The sequence below is a fragment of the Engraulis encrasicolus genome, chromosome 7 (assembly GCF_034702125.1).
Source record: "Engraulis encrasicolus isolate BLACKSEA-1 chromosome 7, IST_EnEncr_1.0, whole genome shotgun sequence".
NCBI classification, from domain to species: domain Eukaryota; kingdom Metazoa; phylum Chordata; class Actinopteri; order Clupeiformes; family Engraulidae; genus Engraulis; species Engraulis encrasicolus.
In genome coordinates, this window is record NC_085863.1 from 13,808,490 (window position 1) to 13,831,383 (window position 22,894).

Below are 22,894 nucleotides of genomic sequence, written 5' to 3' on the forward strand. Positions count from 1 at the left end.
TATGCAATGACTAATTTGAATTTCAATACCCTTAATGAACAGAATCCTGAAAAAAAACGTCATTGCTTTTCTAAAGGATGTATTAATGAGTTTAAGTATCATGACACAGAAAATGATTTCATGAAATAATTTTATTATTTAGAATAGAATGGTAATTGCACTTTGAAGCAGTACAGTAGCAAATGAAGATATGCATTACATAGTTCCTGTGCAGAGGTATGTGACTGTTGGCGTAGTAATAGTGCATTTAAAGGATTATTGATTTCAAATGCATATTCTGAATGTTTACGATTCAAAGACAGCATAATTTACTTGATGCAATATGTTTTCTATTTGTTTCCCCCTGCTTGCGTCAGTGGCATTCCTGTGTAATATGCTAATCGAAATATCTTTGAGACCTTATGAACCAAAGTTTGTACACTTCATCAAGTGTATCACATCCCAGCAACCATTCCATTCCTTTTCCAAAAAAAAAAAGATAGCTTTGCTTCTTTCTCTACATTTTGCACGTCTTTTGACTAAAATGGCTGGTCATCAGCTGTCTTCAGTGTTTCTGAACAAAAGGGAGAACAAGACTGCGTGTAGACTAAAATGGCTCCTGGTTTTGTTGTTGTTTTTGCAGTTTTATTAAAATATCACAAAAGTTTGACAAAACTGCGATTCCGTTTGTCCCGTCAGAGAAGTGTTTGTTGTTGTGTGATTAAGTGAAGGTATAGAAACTAATATACACAATCAAACAACCCTTTTGCTTACTTCAAAAGGTTTTTTTAAGGAATTATCAATTCCCTTTTAGGTCTTCATCTCTGCCGTCACACATCGTGGCCCCTCCCACTTTCACTGTCACAGTCTTTGGGCATTTGCTGGGCTCTGATAGGCTAGAGCGTGTGCCACTCGAAGGCGAACATGACGTTGAGCACCTCGAGGCTGCGCGCGATCTCCTCGGGGATGCAGTGCTGTAGCCACAGGTACTGCAGCTTGGTGTAGCGCTCCGGACACAGATGCAGAGGGTTGCCACGGCTACGCAAACAACAATGACAACAACAGCAACAACATGAAAACAAGTCACCAAAACCTTGCAACGTGCACCACTACTGGGTTACGCTCCAAAAGCAACAACAGTAAAACCACACAAGTAACCAAACCGCGTTCCAAACTGCTGAGCATACATGACCACGGGGTAAAAAGTGGTTTGTTTTACAGATCCTTTTTCAAGTGTATCTACTTACTTTAGCTGTGGGTCCGTCTCCCCGTAGTCATCTAGGTATGGGGCGGGATAGGTGGTCCCACGCGTCTTGCTGCCCATGAGGACTACCTCGCACTCTCTCACCCTGTACACACAGAAGAAAGAAAAAAAATAACATTTCTTTAAGCCTTTTATTATTTTTCGAGTGGAGGAGAGACAGGAAGTGAGTTGGGAGTGAGAGACGGGAAAGGATTGGCAAATGACAGAATCGAACCTGGGTCTAGTGGCCAGCTGTTAGAGCTGGGCCAAAACCATTCATTGGTTTAAATAAAACTATTCATAGATTCGAGGAGCCGCATACAACGCCACAATGATTAGGTAGGTAAAGCTAACATGGCACACAGAAATCCTTAATGAAGATACTCATTTGAAGTATCCTTTGCACATGTAATGCAACGTAATAAAAGTTATGGTTCAAGGCAGTAGACAAAATACACCATCCATTAATCATGCATTAGCAGCTCATCTCAGACCTTGTTAAACTCACATGAAGAAGCTCTGACCGACAGAAACGTTATAAGCATGTAAACTAGTGTTTGTCAATGGGGACGCTACAGCACCCCAGGGGGGCGTTGGGGAGTCCTAAGGTGGACGTTGAGAAGTTTACAACTGGAAGGGAACGATGCTTAGTTGCCATTGGGGAGCCATTAGTCCATTCTATTCTAAGAGTGTGGGTTTTTGAACATTCTATAAAAAGAATGCCTTCTATACCAATGCAAGATTATAAAATTCCAAATTGTATTGAATGTCGCCCAGAATTCGAAAGAACTTTCACTGCCCGAACATTCCCGTCACACCGGTGTGACGATACACTCTTAAAGGTTAATACTAAGGGGGGCGTTGGCAGCCTTATGATGAGTTGAAGGGGGCGTTTGATCAGAAAAGGTTGAGAGAACCACTGATGTAAACGCATGTGTAATGGACAATGTGCAGGGTTTTATCTGCTGCTTAGAAAGAGCAACCCAATAACATAATAAAAAAGGTACATGCTCTCAAGCTTCGGCTGGCCCTCCTTACCGAAGGAACAGTCCCACTCCAGCCCCGCAGGTGGCAGCGTGCGCGGTGCAGGCGCCCACATACTCGCCGTCCAGCTGCTTCTGGCAACAGGTGCTCTGGGAGCACAGCATCTCCCCACAGAACAGACAAAGCGTGGGGTGCTTCCTGTCCTCGTCTGATGACACTGGACACCTTCGGGAGAGAGAGGAGCAGAAAAATGTTAGCCTGATTATCATCGACTTTCAAATCTCAGTAACAATGCTGAAGGAGTTGCGCCACTAGGAGGGCACGGCCTGGCTAGAAAAATGTATGATCATTTTTGTTCTCTTCTCCCGCCGTCTTTCAAAGAAATTGACACCAGAAACCAGAAAATGTCTGCTTTGAAGCGACGCAAAACGACCACAGGGTTGAGGCAGAAAAAAAAAATGGCATCTTAATGTGTATGTCTATGCCACAGGATCAGGGTTGCAAGATGTGCCTTTTCATTTCCACCCCAAAAAGTGCTCAAAAACCGCCCGGAGGCACTAAATCCCGCCCAATTTGAACCAAATTGCATTGATCTCTATGGCCATAAATCTACAAAATCTGGTGTGTGAAAAGGGAGTGTAAATGTGAGGCATCCAATGTAAAGCGCTTTGAGTGCTAGACGGTATAGAAACGCAGTCCATTTATCATTTATTATCAAAAGTGCTGTGACTTACTTAAAGTGACTGGCCTGGTTTAGCAGCACACTGTAGTCCTCTGGAAGGTCGATTAGTTGATTCCGCTTCCGTGGATACCTGCATACCATCAGCACTTGTTAATCATGAGGGCTGGATTCATATTTGGGTAACACTTTAGAATAACTACCTATTCACTGCTTTATAAACACTTTATAAATAATTAACTAATTATCAACAAAATGTTGAAAAAAATACTATGTTAACACAGCAGACACAGCAGTCGCATCGGTCCTGGAAGTTCCTCCTCCATAAACCAGAAGGCATGAAACGACATAAAACTCACAGTAGAAGTTGATTCCCACTCGATGTGCAGTTGTAGTTTGGTTATTACTCATTTACAAACATTTTGTTTTTTGTGTTTTTGGGGGATGTTGATAAAGCTGTGAATAGGTAGCTATGCTAAAGTGCTACCAATATTTGTGTTGTATTGTGTCATTATTCGTTAGGATGAGAAGCTCACCTTATGGCTTGTAGTTGACCAATTAATGCTTTCGAAATTGCTGGATGCCCACACCACCTGAAACAGAAAATGTGCTGAAAATTTAAGCCCACATGTACAGTTTAAACATGTACAGTATGTGAACATGAGTGTGTGTGTGTGTGTGTGGACACGTCTGCGGTGGAATTTGAAAAGCACCTCTTTACTGTATGAGTGGCAAGCAAGGCACAAGTAAACCAACAGATAGTGTAGATGGGAATCGTTGTCCATGCCAGGCAGGTCGTGCATGGCCATGTTGCCCCGTGTTTGAGTTTGGCAAGTACCTCTTTATGAGGAGAGGGGCTCCATCATGTCCAAGTGGACAGTGGAGCTGTACATGTGAGTGCCAGTGTACTGTATGGATACAGGGCTGCTGAAAACTTTTGCTGGATCCAGGACAAAGTAATCTGAAAGGGCCCCCTATCCAATACATACAATGTAATGGGGAATCAATTCTGGGCCCCCTATCTCCCTGGGTCCGGGACAACATACCCCTGTGTCCTTCCCTGTAGGCGAGCCTGCATGGATACACTCTATTTACTTTGTGTTAAGTGGTCAGTATAGGCATGGCAAGTACCGCTTTATTGGTAGGTCACTCATGAGTCATACACATTAAACTTTAACATGCGGTTACAGTGTATAGGCAGAATGGCAGGACTAGTCAGGAGGACAGTAATACCAGAAATTCTTTAAGTATATAGAGATATGCCAATGTAATAGGTTGCTATGGGCACCTAACATGACCAGGTTCCGGTCTGCCTAAAGGGGCGTGTCATAATAATCCTAGCATTGAATAGAACAGTCCTTACGTCTGCCTAAAGGGGGATTTCCCCCTCTCCCCCTTGCAATAATAGAACCCGGAAACAATGGGCCAATGGAACCTCTCTCTCTCTCTACTCTCTCAGGTAATACTGCCTCTTTCTCTTAAGTGTATGGGCGTTGTACTGTATGTACTGTAAGCACCTTGGCCTGATGAAGACCTGAGGGTCGAAACGTTGCACTCTTGCTATTAAAGGTGTATGCCACTATTTTGGGGCTTAAAACAGTTAAAATCGTTGGCTGGGGTTTATAAAGGTGGTAAAGTGTCTTATTTTTCATGTTAAGCGTTGTCTTGCTTTAAGACAGGTTAAAAGAGGGAATATGTCGCTAAGCTAGTGAAAGTCAATGGATCCGTGTAGCATGCTACAATGGATAACATGAAAAATAAGACACTTTACCACCTTTGTAAACCCAAGCCAATGATTTAACTGTATTAAGCCCCAAAATAGTGGCATACCCCTTTAAATTCACCACTGAAGACGAGCAGTGTTGCAGACTCTATTACACTCTACTTGGATTTACGCGTTTATTTTCCTGCACCTGACCCATGGGGTGGGATTGTGGTGCACATATCTACTCATTTGAACGTTGTAAGTACCGTACCTCTTCATCAGGGGTTCCACCATGTCCTTGTGATTGTGGAACAGCTGAAACAGGTTGGTGGGCAGAGCCAGGTAACAGCACAACGCCTCCAGTTCATCCTCCGCAGTAACTGTATACAGATCATTAAGACAAGTTATAAAGATGTTATTTTATTACTTGTATATATTACTTGTATATGTATTCTGTCCTGTTCTGTTTTTTGTTTTTTTATAATGGTGTGCTGGCCTGGTCTACTACTGTGTATAAAGGGCTTTTAATTTATGAACAACCAAGATGTAGAGCAGTGTCTCCCAAGCTTTCTTGTCTCGCGTACCCCCTACGGGCAGTCATGGGTGAGCGGTTAGGGCGTCAGACTTGCATCCCAGAGGTTGCCGGTTCGACTCCCGACCTGCCAGGTTGGTGGGGGGAGTAATCAACCAGTGCTCTCCCCCATCCTCCTCCATGACTGAGGAACCCGAGCATGGTACCGTCCCACCGCACTGCTCCCCATGGGGCGCCACTGAGGGCTGCCCCCTTGCACGGGTGAGGCATAAATGCAATTTCATTGTGTGCAGTGTACAGTGTTCACTTGTGTGCTGTGGAGTGCTGTGTCACAATGACAATGGGAGTTGGAATTTCCCAATGGGCTTTCACTTACAAACGCCCCTTTGACGTCAACACAAATCCCCCCGACGTCATCATAAGCCTGCCAGTGTGCTTGTGTACCCCTAATGGTCCACATCTATCTGATTGGGAAACACTGATTAAGAGTTTTATTCTTATCAACTGCACAGTAGTAGTCAAAACACATATCTCATCTTCAATAAGATGTGATCATCATCATCATCATCATACACTAGTTCACAGAGCAGCTGCTTCTAATGCACCATGCATCTGCTTCAGATATAACTAAGCCCCTGGGAGCCTTGAGTTGGTTCTGCTAGCCTTTCTCTACCTTCACATCAAGATATAAATTTTACTGCCCCTCATGGAACAATGGCTGTGTTTGAGATGGCTGCAAACCAGGGGTGCATTTATCCAAACCTAGTTGCTAATGATGGTAGCTACTTTGTTTTTTTGCAATGCAATTTCCCATTGGCAACTACCCAAGTTGCTAACAGGTTAGCAACTACGCTTTCGAGAAACAAAACCCAGAATGCATTGAAATGGCAAAGTGTGCACGCTCGCTGCACAACAAAAGTAGCAATGCGCCATTACGAACAGGGCCAGTGACATGGATGTTGACCAGCCACAGCCAGTGTTGCCAGATTGGGCGGGTGCCCGCCCAATTGGGCTACTTTGGATGAGCGTCTGCGGGTAAAAATGGGAAAAATTGGCCAATTGGCGTTTTTTTGCAGCCATTTTTGGCCCATAGAAGTCAATGTAATTTGTTGAATTTGGGCGGAATTTAGCAGAATTTGGCGGTTTTTGAGAAGTTTTTTTTTGAGAGTTTTGGTCAGACACATCTGGCAACACTGGCCACAGCTACAGCTACAGCTACAGTCACTGTACTGTACTGTACTGTAGTGTTGATATCTGGCTACATCACCTGTCCTCTCCAGCAGCTCCTCTGGGGGCTGTACTCCTGTAAGGCAGTTGAAGAGCAGCGCAGCACATCGCAGGAACGGGAGAACGCCTTTCCTCACACACTCCACCACCGCACAGCCCGAAAGGTCCGCTCTTAAACTGGGAGGGAATGGAGAGAACACAGGGAATGAAATGACTGTTTTTCGAGACTGCGAGAGCCAGGAAAACCCTGAGAAATTCTGAAAACAACCAGTGTCGCACACAACGAGGCCGCTGTTGCGTAACGGTTAGAGAGTTGGTCTTGGGAGCAGAAGGTTAGAGGTTCTATTCCCACGCGTACTGTAGTAGATGTGTGGGTGGTCTTGGTCTTGTACGCCCTGGCCTCATCCATAATCTCCTACACCCTCATCGCATGGCCCAAAGTGGCCTTGAGCAAGGCACCCAAACCCAACCACGTTGTTACAAGGCCTGGACCTTAAACAGGCACCTAAAATAACTGTGAGTCGCTTTGGACGGGCATCGGCTGCCAAGGGAAACGTAATGAGGCCTTGAAGTTAACTACTGTTTTAGTGGACGACCCTTTAAACCCAACCAAGCACATCTTGGAGTCGGTCGGTACGCTACGCGCTGCTGCTGCTGCTGCTGCTGCTGCTGCTGCTGCTGCAACCTTAATTGGAAGTGCATTGGGACTCACCCTGGCGTGTGCTGGACCACGCTGGAGTACACAGAGGCAGCAGACTCAGCCTCCTCGCCCTTTGTACCCTCAACGCCGACCGCATCTGCACACAATACAAAAGGAATTATAACATCACACTCGGACTTGGATCAACACAAGAAATGAAAAGAAAAAGCATGGATATTCACCAGCAAAAAAATAAAATAATGTTCATACATGTCAATTTACTCAATCCCTACGTTAATATGATGATTTAAAAAAAAAAAAAATCAGAATGAATAATTCAGAATTAAATAGTTCCGTTGAGTTTGCTTTGATCTTTCATTTAATTCCGAATTGTGAAGTGTTTACATGACGTTTTCCAAACGAATTAAGCTTTATTCAGAATTAAAGTGGGTTAATTCTGAATTAAATGTCTCATGTAAACGTAGCCAGTGTGAGGTTGTAAGCTTTAAAGTTGCAAATTAGAAAGAAAGTTTGAACACTTAATAACTTGATTTGAATGCAAACACATTCCAACACATGCCACTAAAGGTTAGTTTTTGACAATTTGTTTATTTAGATTCTATTATCACTATGTTTTTAAAAGACCTAGCAAGACAAAAACATCTTCAGGGCGAACATGCACAATTCAGCCAAGGAATAGATCGTAAAGATTTCAGCAACATTTCAAATGAATGAAAGTTTGATTGGAAGGGGGGGTGCTGTGGCGCAGTGCGCTAAGCCACCCACATTTTGGCTTACATTGCCTACGGGGACCCCAGTTCGAGTCCGGCCAGGGTAATTTCCCAGCCCTGCCCCATCTCTCTCTCCCAATCATTTCCTGTCTACTCTCACACTGTCCTATAACAATAAAGGCCAAAAAGCTCAAAACAATACTTACAAAAAAAAAAGTTATTTGGAGAGGCTAGTGGGCTGTAATGTGTAATGAGTTCTCTCAGTCGCCATATAGTAATGCAGCGCAACATTGCTTATGGATGGATAGTAGCAATCCAAAATCCATGTCTGCATACACTGAGGGATTTGTGATGACAGCGTGATTTGCAGCACCAGTGTACCAATACTATATTATGTAAATGTTTCAGTGTGCGTGTGGTGCGGTCAATGTAAGGACAATATGATTTGTACAATGTGCTTTTGGATGCACAAGATGGAACAAGAAGTCCAAGAAGTTTCTTTCTCTGCAATGTACCGGTAAGGATGTGAAATCTTCCCATCTCTATTTAAATGTAGTGTTACATTGTTTTTGGATGCCAGTCACAAATCATCCATTTTTTTGACTTCATTGACAGGACAGTATGAGAGGTGGACAGGAAGCGAGTGGGGAGAGAGACGGAGAGGGGTTGGCAAATGACCCAGGCCGGGAATCGAACCCGGGTCAGCCGCATGGCAGACGAGTGCCCTAATGGTTGGCCACGGCAGGGCCGAGACCATTATTTGTACACAGTGTTTTTGTATTCCATATGTCAGTAAATCTGTCTATATATGGCACCATCTGTCTATGGTATGTACAGTGCACCTTGTGAGAAGGAGAACATAACTTGCATATTCTGTTTTCTTGATGGACTGACCATACTACATGCATGTACACTGTGTGTATACTACATGTATGTATACTGCCTGTGAGTGTCTGCCTGTATGCGTGACCTTGTGCGGTCTGTTTTCCTGATGGCATGTGCCTATACTACATGTGTGCATACTGCCTATGAGTGAGTATACTACATGTGTGTATACTGCCTATACTGCCTATGAGTGTGTATACTACATCTGTGTATACTGCCTATGAGTGTGTATACTACATGAGTGTATACTGCCTATGAGTGTGTATACTACTATACTACATGTGTGTATACCGCCTATGAGTGTCTATACACTGTGTGCAGAATTATTAGGCAAACATGTTTTTTTTGACTATATTGTCCATTTTATGCGTATTTTCTGCCACCAACCTTTATGAACATGAAAACCTATTGGATTTAAGCATTCCAGATCATGCATATGTGTATAATAAGATGGGGGTGTGATCAAAGGAGCCCAACACCCAATATCCGGTGTGCATAATTATTAGGCAACTTTGCTTTCTCCTGGGAAAATGGGCCACAAAATAGATCTAACAAACTCTGAAAAGTCTATAAACAATTTTGAAGTCTTCCAGAGGGATGTGGCTCTCTTGAAATTGGCAAGACGTTGGTAACGTTAGCACAGAAGTATCAAATGCACCGTTGCAAAGTCATCAGTCTCACATGAAATGTCACTGCCAAAAATTTGAAGAATTTAAGGTGAAACTACAAGAAAATTATTACCCTGCAGTGCTATCATATTCCAGAATGCAAACTTACATCAGGTGTCCAGAAGAACAGGTTGTTGAGCACTCAGAGACATAGCAAAGGTAAGAAGGGATGAAACCAGACAACCATTTAACAAGTTAAGAAGTCAAGACTGGGTCAAGAAATACCCTAGGACAGAGTTTTTAAAGGTATTATGGACTAGTGAAAGTGACTATTGACAGACAGGGTGGATGAGCCCATAGCTGTATCTGTGAGGGAAAAGTTTGCAACTTTCAAGAAGACAATGGTATTTATGCAGTATTCTGCTGGCATTTGAGTAGAACTCAGGAACTCATCTGAGTGTGCACATTACCGATCTAGCCATGGGCTCATCGATCTGGTACATTAATAGTCACTTTCACAAGTTCATAAAACCATTGACAAAATTGTCTAAAGACCTTTCTTGACCCAGTCTTGACTGCATTTCTTGTTGAGTGGTCTTCAGGTTTCAACCTGTTTTACCTTGGTCATGTCTCTGAGTGCTGAATACAATGTTCTTGTGGACACACGATGTAGGTTTCAGTTCTGGGATATAACAGCACTGCAGGGTAATCATTTTGTGATAGTTTGACCTTCAATTCTTCTCAATCCGGCAGTTACTTTGTGAGCACAATGCATGTGACACTGATGACTTCGTAACGGTGCATTAGACGGATATGACCAATATCTGGGCAATTTCAAGACAGCCACATCCCTCTGGAAGACTTCAAAATTGTTTATAGACTTTTCAGAGTTTGTTAGATCTCCTTTGTGGCCTATTTTCCCAGAGGAAAACAAAGTTGCCTAATAATTATGCACACTAATTTTGCCCTGATATAGGGTATTGGGCCCCTCCGATCACACTGTCTCTTATTATACCAATATGCATGACCTGGAATGCTTAAATCCAATAGGTGTTCATGTCCATAGAGGTTGGTGGCGGAAAATATGCATATAATGGACAATATGGTCAAAAAACATGTTTGCCTAAAGCCAGGCTCAAACTACACGACTAGCGATTGTGTGTCCGATTTTGGCGTCGAGGTGCACCGCACACTAGAAGACAATCGCAACTGTCAATCTTGTCGCTGCTCGCAGCCACCGAGACAATGCCCGACGTTCTATTTCCAGTCGCAAATATCAAACACTGTTTGATTTCTACGACTTGCGATCGGCGACTCTTTGAGCTGCCAAAGTTCTATCTTGGAACGTCGCTCACGACGAGGAAATCTTTCCCAACAATCGCTTGCGATGGTCCTGGGAGGTAACGTTCCAGTGATTGTCGTGAGGGGGGTTTTCAGCCGAGAATCGGCGCGATAGTCGTGTAGTTTGAGCCAGGCTTAATAATTCTGCACACAGTGTACTAGCCAGGCCGTGCCCTCCTAGTGACGCAACAGCTTCAGCGTTGCTACCAGTCAGGTCAAGAGTCAATGCAAGTACTTTCTGAGTTCCTGCAAATACGGGAACTCCTACCACTTTGTTGGGAAGCAAACAATCATTAGCAAACCAAGGGAGGCCAGTTGGGAAATGCTGTTTGGGAAATGTTAATTGTAATGCTCTTGGTCAGACCAAGTCTCGAAGAGACTTGAAAGTCGATGATAATCAGGCTATGTCTATACTACATGTGTGTATAGTGCCTATGAGTGTACTGTGTGGCTGACCTTGCGAGGAGAGCATGATCTGCAGCATGTGTGCCATGGTGAGGAGGTGCAGCAGGTGCAGGTGGTTGTAGGCCGTGCTGATGGGGGAGGGCAGCAGGTCCACAGACTCCTCCTGGTACAAGGAGGGCACCGCCAGAACCAGGCCCACCTGAGGAGAGAAGAGACAGGACAGTAGAGTGGAGTAGAGAAGAGTAGAGTAGGAGTAGAGCGGAGTAGAGCAGAACAGAGTAGAGTAGAGTAGAGTAGAGTAGAGTAGAGTAGAGTAGAGTAGAGTAGAGTAGAGTAGAGTAGAGTAGAGTAGAGTAGAGTAGAGTAGAGGAGAGGAGAGGAGAGGAGAGGAGAGGAGAGGAGAGGAGAGTAGAGAAGAGTATTAGAACATGTAAGAGTTAAAATACAACACTCCAATAACACTCTTAAACTACTAAAACGTTTGGCTGGTAGAAAAGACCAACTTACATTACAAGCCAATTAATGTCCCATTAGTGAGTGAGTGTGTGTTTGACTTGTAAGAGTAACATCTACTAGCCATTTTGGCTAATGATGAAAAAAGTTACTTTAGAGCCCTGAGTATAATGATAGAATGATAGAGTCAACAGTTTTAAACAAAAGTTAAACCACATCTGAATCTAATCTAAATTGCTAAATAATCAGATATAGCCTTTGAGCACACGGTACATCCTGTATGTATTCAACACATCACTGGCAGGAAATTGTCCATGTGCGCATGAAATGTACCCTGGCTTCCTAGCTGGCTGTCACACCGAGATCACAGCCAGCCTGGCAGGCAGGCAGGCAGGCAGGCCTCCTGTGGACAGGATGTTCTCAGAGGTGGGATAAACGGGTGTCTCTCCAACGCTTCTGTGCCTATGCTGTATAGATCTACAACCGATCAGACCACTAATTCCAGCGACGTGCGCATACTGTTCATGTTTCACTGGTTTTCGGATTTTCCGAAGTGACCACTAAGAGCTGAGAACAGGGCAGGTTAGCTGACCGACTTGAATGCAAAAATCAATGTAGCGTCTCAGGCAGTATGTGCGGGCCTACAAAAACGGTTGCCAGGATACCTCAAATGGTCCATAACTGTCCCTTCTGCCAAATACAACTGCACTCTCTCATCTCTCAAACGTCTGCTGGCACTGCCGTCAAGTATAGCACACGACGTAGAAAGGAACAACTTGTGGAAAAACGTTTTTCTTTACTCATCCCTATCATTTAGTCGACTGCCTTTTGAGACCCGCCTGACACACATTTGCAAACTTACCAAGAGGTGAAAACAGTCCACTTCAAGAATAGACTGAGATTCCTTGGCATCAGGAACGGGCACCAGCACTACAAGAGGAGGACATCATAATTACTACATAACTACAACATGAGTTCTAATTACTTATTACTTTCTTATTAACTAGTTCAATCAGGGACATGTACATAGTATCACCAGAGAGAGTAGAGAGAGAGAGGTTCCATTGCCCCATTGTTTCCTGGTTCTATTATGGCCCCCCTTAGGCAGACCTAGGCAGACCTAAGGACTGTTCTATTCATTGTAGGAGCATTATGACACGCCCCTTTAGGCAGACCGGAACCTGGTCATGTTAGGTGCCCATAGAAACCTATTATGTTGCCATATCTCTATAGAATATCTCTGGTATCACTGGTGAGGAAAAAGGATGATGGATGAAGGATAAAAAAATGTTCAGGTAATGCTGAATGGTGAATACAGTGCGCCAGCAAACTGCAAATTGCTCATACTCTCTTTGAGGTGTCTTCTTTTGTCTTACTTTCAAGATGTTTGATTGATGATAAACTGAGAGACAGAGGATTTTTGGAAAGGGTTGACAAAGAATTTGGAAAATTCCATGGAATATGGTCATATTTCAGCGCGTCGCAGTCAGAATAGTTTTCCATGTTCGAGAACATTTTTGTGTTCCAGAATGCCAAGAATGAAAATTGAACTGTCCGGTGATCACACGTACGTACCTGCCAGCATGTTAGTAAAATGCTTCTGCACCACAGCCTGGGTGCTTATTACTCTCTGGGTCGCCGAGAACTGGACTACAGCCTTCAGGCCTGCCAACTGAAGCACAGGAGAGAGAAGAGAAGAGAAGAGAAGAGAAGAGAAGAGAAGAGAAGAGAAGAGAAGAGAAGAGAAGAGAAGAGAAGAGAAGAGAAGAGAAGAGAAGGGAAGAGAAGAGAAGAGAAGAGAAGAGAAGAGAAGAAAAGAGAAGAGAAGAGAAGAGAAGGGAAGAGAAGAGAAGAGAAGAGAAGAGAAGAGAAGAGAAGAGAAGAGAAGAGAAGAGAAGAGAAGAGAAGAGAAGAGGAGAGGAGAGAGAGGAGAGGAGAGAGAGAGGAGAGAAAGAGGAGAGGAGAGAGAGAGGTACAGAGAGTGAGAGTGTGCAGTACATGCAATGATTCAAATAGGCAATCCACACACCACTAACTGCTAACTGGTAGAGTACAGAGACTCCAATCAAGAAACAATTTCTGCCATTTGGCACAACACCTTGCCACTATAAAATGTTAAGGACATGTTTTTAAGATCACTGCTAAATAAGTCTTCATATATTTTACTTGAACACTAAATTGAACACAAAATCAGTTTTACTGCAGTTTCTTGTTGGAGACGAAACACTTCCTTCAGTCTGAATAAAATCTGTCAAGTCAAGCAGTTCTGTAACCTGTCATCAGTAAAGTCAACCTTCTTTTTTTGTTCTGAAATTCTATAATCTGTACAATTAACCTACTTTCTTTTAATTGTCACCTGCAGTCAACCAGCACCTGACCTGAGCTCTGCATGGAATTTTAAATATTTTTGATCCTTTAAATCCTAAAGGAGCACTCATGCCAATTTCAATATACTGTTGTATTGCTCAAGCTACCCTTGACTTGTCAGGACCTGGTGATGATGCATTTTTTGGCTTAGCCCTTTCCAAGATATGAGCTATTCTAATGGGGGCAGATTTCGTTTACATTTTGCCTACTCGTATCGTTGTTTGCTAGTTGTCTGCTGATGTTGCATAACCTTTTGGATGTTTTTGGGAATAAATAAAAATGTTAGTTTTTTTTTAAAATGTAAACAAACACCTGGCCCCATTACAATGACAGGGATCTCGGAAAAGGCTGAAAAAAATAAAATAAAATAAATCTCAGGTACTGACAAGTCCAGGGTAGTGTGAGCATTACAACTGCATGTTGAAATTGGCTGGAGTTATCCTTTAATCTAAATGTTAGTCTCATGGTGTGTTTTTCCTCTTCTGCACTAAAGATGGAGGCTTCTAATAAGCCTAATTGGCCTGCCATCTATCTCAGCCTACACACTATTTGCTCTCTAGTCAACTTTAATCTTCTCTTTCAACGCAGCAAAAACTCAATTAACCTACTTTCTGTCTTTAATTGTCACCTGTAGTCAACCAGCACCTGACCTGAGCTGTGTGTGGAATGTTAAACCTTTTTGATCCTTTGAATATGAATCTAAATCAGTGGTTCTCAACCTTTTTTGAAGAAACACCCCCTTGGCGTCATCACAAGCATCCCAACGCCCACTAGACGTCATCATAATGCTGACAACGCCCTCCTTATTATTAAAAAATCACATGGATTAATGCCCCCCCAATGGCAACTGAGCACGGCCCCCTCTCAACTGTATGCTTCTCAACGCCCCCCTAGAGCTCTCCAACTCCCCCTGGGAGGCTGTACCGCCCCCATTGAGAAACACTAATCTAAATGTCAGTCTCATGGTGTGTTTTTCTCTTCTGAGCTGAAGCTGGAGGCTTCTAATAAACCTAATTGGCTTGCCATCTATCTCAGCCTACACACTATTTGCTCTCTAGTCAACTTTAATCTTCTCTTTCAACGCAGCAAAAACTCTTCAACTCTGAAAGCAACTCCCAACATATAATCACCACCTATCCGTACATACACATTAGAAGCACACACTCATATGCTTATCTACGCAAGTTTACAAGTTTAACACATGCAAGCAAGCAGCACACCCGTGGTCCATAGTGATAAACACAAGGGCTACAATTAAGAGATCATACCTGTCTGTTCTGCAGGGAACCAAACAGTGCCTTCCCCTCCTCCTGTAACATATTCTCTGGAAAGAAGAAACATCAAACACAAAACCATGATTATGAGACAAAAAAAACCGAACAAAAAAGACAAAGTGAGTTAGTCAGCAGCAGTGAGCAAAATGAGGAGTGGAGGAAGGTGTGTGTCCAGACCTGTAGCCTGTATGGTGTAGGCGCAGGTGTTCCATGACATCACGGGCACGTGCGGACACTGCTCATTGGGCGGCGCTTGCAGGCCAACTCGATGGATGGTGGTGCCGCATACCTGCACCATCTGCAGAATGCTGTCCGAGAACTTGCGCCTGGAGAAAACACACAGAGACAACATGGAAAATGGCAACACCTGGGATGTTCTCGTTTTTTAATACTTATTTTGAAGGGGGCTTTTTATGTCTTTGTTTGATAGTGATAGTGAAGAGTTGACAGGTATCAAGTGGGAAAGAGAGATGGGGTAGGGCTGGGAAATGACCCCGGCCGGACTCAAACTTGGGTCCCCATGGGTATGCAAGCCCAAATGTGGGGAGTTTAGCGTGCTGGTGTTTTGATTTTAAAATTCATTCTGACAAAAAAAAACAAAAAACAATCGGAAGGCAAAAAGATTAGGAATGATAATTGCGAATCCAGTCTTCATAAAACCCCATCAACCAATTCATAATAGTTAGGAGACATTATAACGGCCTTGTGACTGATTCCATCGAGATGGAAAAGGTCAAGACTTTTCTGTTTGTAAAAGCTAATAATGAATTATTCTACTTGTTTATAGTCACAAATATGTTTAAGTAGTTGAGATAACCTACATCAATTGTGATTAAATTTTATGAATGCGTTATAGTGAATGTGTTTAGATGGTCCTAGAAGAAATGGGTTTACAGAAAAAGGGAAACAGTGTTACTAAATAAAAATCAGCCTGAAAAGACACAGCAAGCTGGCATCAAATTCTCTGCAAGAATGAATTCTCTGCATTTGTTGCATGATGGTGGTTGTGAGAGTTAGTGGGGACCGTGCGGGTGCTTGTATGATAATGGGGGTGAGAGTTAGTGGGTGTGGGCGTTTGTATGATGATGGGGGTGAGAGTAGTCAGGTGTAAGACGTAAGGTGTTGGTGGGCATGAGAGCGTTTTAAAGTTGAGATTAGTATCGCAGAACTCACGGCTCCCGCACACCGAAGCTGAGGATGGATCGGAACTCTGCTTGTCCCATTCCGAATGTCTCCGGGTCCACCGAGCTCCCGGTGTGCTCCTCTGTCACAAAAAACACAACATGGAGTACTTTAGTCTCTGCTTACAACTTATGGCTTAAAAATGTAGAATACTGAATATGGATAAATCGAGCTAATATTGACAATAGACAATGCAGCATTACTAACGAGCTAAACCCCTACAGCTAGAAAATTCAATTTGCGGCCACTATGGGCGTCTAGATTTCTAGGCTACAGCAATACACAACAAAAGTGAGAATGTATTGCTATTTTTTGTCGTAAATACAGTAGATCACGTGTTGTACTGATGATTTAGATACTTCGATTTCACTGTGCATGTACATAGTGACAATAACTGCAGGGGCAGCCGTGGCCTACTGGTCAACTCCATGGATGAGGTGCCCTTGAGCGAGGCACCTACACGTAACGGTAGGGACACATAGGAGGCGAAGCGAGCGAAGCGAAGAGAGGCGAAATCCAACCGTCATCAGGTCGTCGCGGCGAATCAAATGGAATGGAACAGTTATGTTGTTGATTTGATTGGGCCTCGGCAGGCGAATTTGCTCCTCATAACATTAAACTTTCTTTAAGAATTTCGCTTTGCTTGGCTCCTGTTCGCTTGCCTTCGCCTGCCTTCGCCTCTCTCATAGGAATGAATGGCAAAGTTCGCAAATTCGCGTGTATGTGTCCCTACACGTAACCCCACACTGCTCAAGGGTCACCAGCAGAGTAACCAATACCCTGTAATTATTAAAGCAACTGTAAGTCCCTTTGGATGAAAGCGTCAGCTAATGTGATGCAGAAAAGACATACAAGCCATTTTATTGGATTGGATTGTATTCTACCCTACTTCAATATCTCTGTGCGTATGTATAGCCCTCTTTGTGCATGTGTGTGGTGAAAATAAAAGCCATGCAAGCCATTGTATTGTATTGCATTGTCTTTGTGTGCACTCTCACATGAACCCCGGACAATTGGCGCTGTACAGCAGCCTTCAGAGCTGCCGTGTGAATGTGGGAACGTGTGTGTATTTGGAAAGCGCTTTGAGAAAACTTCATTGTGGTCATACCGCGCTATATAAATACATGTTGTTATTGTTGTTGTATTGTATTGTATTGTATTGTATTGTATTGTATTGTATTCTACCATACTCACCCGCTTCCGGTGTAGTAGCCGTGAGCCCCTTGATGCGGGCGAGGATGATCTGGAACCAGCGCTGGAAGGTGAGGTGTTGACCCACCATCTGGGCGCTCTCACTGGGGGGCGGGGGGCAGAAGATCACCACACTTGGTCAGATGAAAGAGCTATGGTGCTGCACATACAGACTCTACTTAACCCCTTAGAGCAGAAGATCACACTTGGTAAGTTTGTTCATTTGTTTGTTTGCATTTATGGCAAATTGAGCAACTACGGCTATCTCATGGCCAGTAGGGGAAATAAAATTCACTTGAAAATCAACAATAAATAATTAAATAAATACATAAATAAATAAATAAGTTTGGTCACATCAATACATTTTGAAAAGTTCAAAACCTTTAACACTTGGTCAGAGAAAAGAGCTATGGTGCAAATACAGACTCTAGATAAAGGTGCATTGTGTAATACTTAGTTAGTAGTGGATTTCCAGACTTTATGCTGCCCTGTCACAAATGTTGCCTTTGTCACGAATACTTACCACCACCATTAACTTCGTTTTCATTATGACTGAGAAAATTGCACTTTTCATCCATACTGTACATACATACATACATACAAGGTGGCTATTCTCCAGGTTCTCCGCGCTGGCCACCAAAGGTGTAGGTTTGGTTCGAAAAGTGGTGGGGACATTTTAATGGCAAATTGTCCGGTTATGCTGTTTTTGCATTATATTTGTGAAACAGTGGTGGGAACAAGCTAGGTTTATCTGAAAAGTGGTATGGACATGTCCCCACCATCCCCCCCTAAAATTACGCCCATGCTGGCCACTATTCTACACAGTGCATCTTTAAACTTTACATTTGACAATACACACTTACTGTACCAATTTGTCAATGATAAACATATTCTTTGTTTGCAACATTGTTTGCTCATGACATATTCAGTCAGTGTGCCTGCCTGGCTATCAGTCTGCCGCACTCTACATCTTAAATATAGCACAAAAAGTCGACCTCACCACTCACTCACATGTGTCATATGACTGAACGGTCTGGCTAAAACTCAACCATGTCATCGGAAGCAAACCCAGACAGACTACTGTACCACTGCACTGCCACTGCGGGCCGGGGAGGAATAATGGAGAGGAAGTGTGTAGGCTGGGTAACAGCCAGGGTTAAGGACTTTGAGGGAGAAAAGTGCTTTAGAGGAGAGGCCACAGATGGGGAATAGACTAGAGGACAAGACAAGATTACATTACACTTGCCTGAGCCTTTATGGCTCATTCTTTTGAAACTCGGCCGTTGGTAGATCCGAGGTTGTTCTCCCGACCCGTTGTAAATGCATTCTATTGGAACAGCTGGGGACAATACAAACGTCTGAAAACACTAATGTTAAACAAACTCAGTACACAGAAGCGCTCCGAGTTTGTGTTTCGGAACCCCGATTTGAGTACCCTTTCTTTTGCACTTTTCCGAGGCGGAATTCGGAGTTTCCGACAATCGAGTTTCAAAAGAACGAGCCATTAGTCCAAGGGTGGGGAACCTGCTGTGTGTCTCGAGGGCCATTTACTGTACGGCACTTGCCTTGAGGCCATCTGATCTGGCCCCCCGACATCATTTTAATGTGCATCTTACCAGAGATTTTTTTAGGAAGGGGAGATATGTCAGAATCGTTAGGTGTCCATAGAAATTAACGGTGAAGATTGGTAACGCAAATTTGGCGTCTACCCGCACATCTCCGCCCTTTCTGGCAACAAGAACCAACTGCCTGCTGAGCTGCTTTGCCATTCATCCAATCATCTAGCTGCATCGGCGCACACGAATTGTTGTGCATGCTCAGTTGTGAAAAGCTGTCACTCTCGTGCCGTTGTGGAACTACTGCGCCTGCGCAGTGTCAAAAAAACTGTGAGAAAAGTGGTTTAAAAAGCATTATTTTGACTCGCATGACACAACCAAGCAGTCTAGATTGCTCAACTTTTCACGGCGGTTTCAACCATATGGTTTTCACAACCGCTGGGTTCCCACCCGACCTGTACTCAGTTTCCCCATTCATATTTCCCATTGACTCTCAGATCTGGTCTCACTAATCGCGAAATAGCACCCCGAAGGCGTCAACAAGATGGCGGCGACTGTCTCGTCTCAACCTAAACTGTCTCTGATCTTACGCATGGATTGAATATTTTGAAACTGGCAGCATTTTGCTTTTACTCACAAAATACCAACTGTCCCAACTTTTTTGGAATCCACTTGTATACCCCCCAGAGTCCTCAGGGATGAAGAGCAGGTGTGTGTGTGACTCACTAGTTGAGGGGTGCGGTGTCCAGCGGGATGAGGGGGATGACCGTGTTGCATAGCGACTTGCAGAGGGGGCACAGGTACTCCCCGTTCTCCAGGTCGATAATCATCTCCGCATGAAGACGACTCCGGATGGCCGTCTGAACAGCCTCAAAGTACCTGTTATACCATACCAACATTTATGAGCTTCATTTTATGCAGGCTATACTGTATTATTCAGATCTTACTTACTCGTCTTATTCAAATCAACAATCAGCAGCCAACATCAGTTAAATGTCACAGAGCATTCAAGCTAATTGCAGCACCCCTAGCAGGTCTACAGAACACCACATGTGTTTAATATTAGGCTGGTGACTTAGGAGGATGTGAACTGGTGTCAGGTCTACAGAATACCACATGTGTTTAATATTACCGCACAAATACACCTACCGCGACAAGAGCGAGGCGAGCGACGGAAGTAATTGACTTTGTATTGAGTCGAACAACAAAAGCGATTCTGGAGACTAGAGCGATTTGCGCGACGAGAGCGACAGTTTGAAGTTGAAATCCTTTCAACTTTCTATGACGCGGTTCGGCGACCAGCCGCAACAGCCAATGACTGTATAGAGGTCAGTGACCACAGCCAATGGGAATGTTTGAATGCTTTGCCTTCTGCTTGTAACGGACATACTGTAGTTGCTTCAATCGCGCGTATCGCTCTGTCGCTTGAATCGCATCGCGCCTGGTCTATTCGTGCGGTTAGGCTGGTGTCTTAGGTGGATGTGAACTGGTGTCAGCTCTACAGAACACCACATGTGTTTAATATCAGGCAGGTGTCATAGGTGGATGTGAACTGGTGTACACCATATGTGTTTAATATCAGGCTGGTGTCTTAGGTGGATGTGAACTGGTGTCAGTTATGTCTCCATTAGCTATGTCAGTGGAGCTTTGAGCAGCTTGAGGAGGTTGTTGAATAACAAACTCAGGTTTCTTTTTGCACAGTTAAAGTATCACACATATGCATAGTAAAAGTATGCACATCCCACCTCCCTGAGGCCAGGTGCAGGACAAAAGCGTATCTGACATTAGAGAGGTTAGAAGCACTGTAGCTGTTCTTTGAAGGTTTATTCAAGTTATTCAAAGTAGAGCTACAGAAAACAGACTTCTACTCTCCCAACTGACATATGCACAACTACCCCATTGCTACAGGACAAAGGCAATAAGTCAGACTCAAACTGTTTGTGCTGGAGATAAAAAAAATACATTACACAGTGCCCTCTAGTGGCTACGCTGCTCACTACATGATTCCCACCTACAAGACACATGGAAATACATGTTCTTCTGTACTGTACGTGGGTGGCAGTGAGCATAACTTAAACATAGTAATTTTCAAACACGTCTCTAAAATCCGCCTCAATTTGGAACACCCAAGCAAAGAGTATGAAGAGTGAACGTTATTCCACATGCAGATCAACTTGCACATTATACCGACAATGCACAGGCCCACTAGTCTCTACACACAGCGGCGTATTGAACTTGAGGTCCATTTGTAATGCTCTGCGGCCCAGTGACGGATGATTAAAAAGATTTAAATGAAAGACAAAATATTTCTTTGTGTCTTTTTATTTCACGTGGCCCTCAAAAAACCCTGTGATTTCTCCATTCTGACCTCTTGGTACTGGAGTTGGATAGCACTGACATTCATTATTGACCGTATTGCTTCTCTGCTATGTCTTGGGTTTTCATCATGTCCTCATATGATGTGTTGTGCTTGAGTGGACAGAAAAGAGAACGCTTGTGGATAGTGTTGGACTGGGGCCTATACTAAGAAGCTGGTTCAGGAGTAAACCAGGTTAAGTTAAGAGGTAAGTCTTCTAATAGAAGAGCCAAAAAGAAAATGAGGTCTCCAGGCTCTACTATTAGATGATTTACCTCTAAACTCAACCTGGTTTATTCCTGAACCAGAGGACCATTCCATCATTGGCACTGAATGCAGCGGCGCTTATGTGCAAAAGCCGAGTTTCAACTAACTGCAGCTTAAACTTGGAGCTGAAGCCATTCCACCACTGATGATCAGCCGCGCATCAGCTCTGTTCACTTCAGCCGTGCTAATCAAAGCTGGCGTTGCGGTCGTGCACATTGTGCAGCGGAAGTCCATATCAACGATTGTCGAAAATGCGATCATGTTGGCGAGTTGGGCATGCGTTTTGAGATTCAGCTTTTATCGCAGACGTAGTGCGAGCGTCCGTAGGTGAGCGGTAGCGCAGCAGCGCCCTACATGAGCGGTCCGCGTTCTATGCCCGCCTTGCGCAAAACAGTGTTCATAGAAAGAGTTTGTCCTGACATTGAAAATCATTTGGTGCGTATAAATAAACTAATTGCACTGGAGCTCTGTGTTTTATTTTGTCTTTCAGAAGAAATTATTTTAGGATAAAGAAAAGCATAGGTAAAACATTTTGCAGAGAGTATTTGCAATTTAAAACCAAGGGTCAGTGTCTGCAAGGCGGTTGCGAGGACAAGGTTTTTTTTTATTGGCTATATGCTGTAAAATCTAGACCTAAAGGTGTAGGCTAGGCCTACATTTAACTGCAGGCCTATTGCTTGATGGAAAATGAAGCTGGCAACAAAGTGACATCAAAGGTGATAACAGGTGAATGCACGCCTATGTTTGTGAAGGCATACCATTTCATTCTAACAAGTCGCCAGGCAAGAATTGAACCCAGGGCGGCCACATGTTAAGCGACGCACCTCCCACCACTGAACCACATGGTAGAAATTGCCCATATTGATATTATACAATGAAAGACATTGGTAATTATTGACGCCTTCACTGGCATTATCACTCCAGAGACTGTTTCAATAGGTGGGCTGCTCCGCTCTGATCTCGTAAAATGCTGGCGGGAATATGCGCAATGGTCCGGTGCGTATAGTGTAAGGCTGGTGTATCTGTGTTCAGGGCCGGAATAAGATGGCCTGGGGCCCCTAGGCTACAGGTTGCTGTGGGGCCCCCCCGAAAGGCAAATTTCGTGACAAATTTACATAGACCATGTCATAATTACGAGCAAGGAATGAATGATAACTTGTCTACCAACTGCAATATTGCATCCTGTCACAATTCTGCAATTATTCACTTTTGGCCAATCAGGGGCCCCCTGGCAGGTGGGAGGCCCTAGGCTGCAGCCATATCTAGCCTGTGCATTAATCCGGCCCTGT

The 22,894-nt window shown here is 43.8% G+C and overlaps 1 protein-coding gene across 1 annotated transcript in view; it reads right to left on the reverse strand.

The window, feature by feature from the left end:
• Positions 1-113: 113 nt before the first annotated feature.
• The window catches only part of ubr1 (ubiquitin protein ligase E3 component n-recognin 1), a 64,690-nt gene continuing 41,909 nt past the window's right edge, over positions 114-22,894 (reverse strand). Inside the window, exons 32-47 of the mRNA XM_063202890.1 lie at positions 19,709-19,861; positions 17,430-17,530; positions 16,227-16,317; positions 15,231-15,379; positions 15,048-15,103; positions 12,988-13,084; positions 12,275-12,342; positions 11,011-11,158; positions 7,062-7,146; positions 6,390-6,526; positions 4,862-4,970; positions 3,422-3,478; positions 2,941-3,018; positions 2,261-2,431; positions 1,227-1,328; positions 114-1,017 (exon numbers count right to left, since the gene is read on the reverse strand). Of these exons, the coding sequence (XP_063058960.1) occupies positions 876-1,017; positions 1,227-1,328; positions 2,261-2,431; positions 2,941-3,018; positions 3,422-3,478; positions 4,862-4,970; positions 6,390-6,526; positions 7,062-7,146; positions 11,011-11,158; positions 12,275-12,342; positions 12,988-13,084; positions 15,048-15,103; positions 15,231-15,379; positions 16,227-16,317; positions 17,430-17,530; positions 19,709-19,861 (1,744 nt within the window). The 3' untranslated portion in view covers positions 114-875. The remainder of the gene's footprint in view (positions 1,018-1,226; positions 1,329-2,260; positions 2,432-2,940; positions 3,019-3,421; positions 3,479-4,861; positions 4,971-6,389; positions 6,527-7,061; positions 7,147-11,010; positions 11,159-12,274; positions 12,343-12,987; positions 13,085-15,047; positions 15,104-15,230; positions 15,380-16,226; positions 16,318-17,429; positions 17,531-19,708; positions 19,862-22,894) is intronic.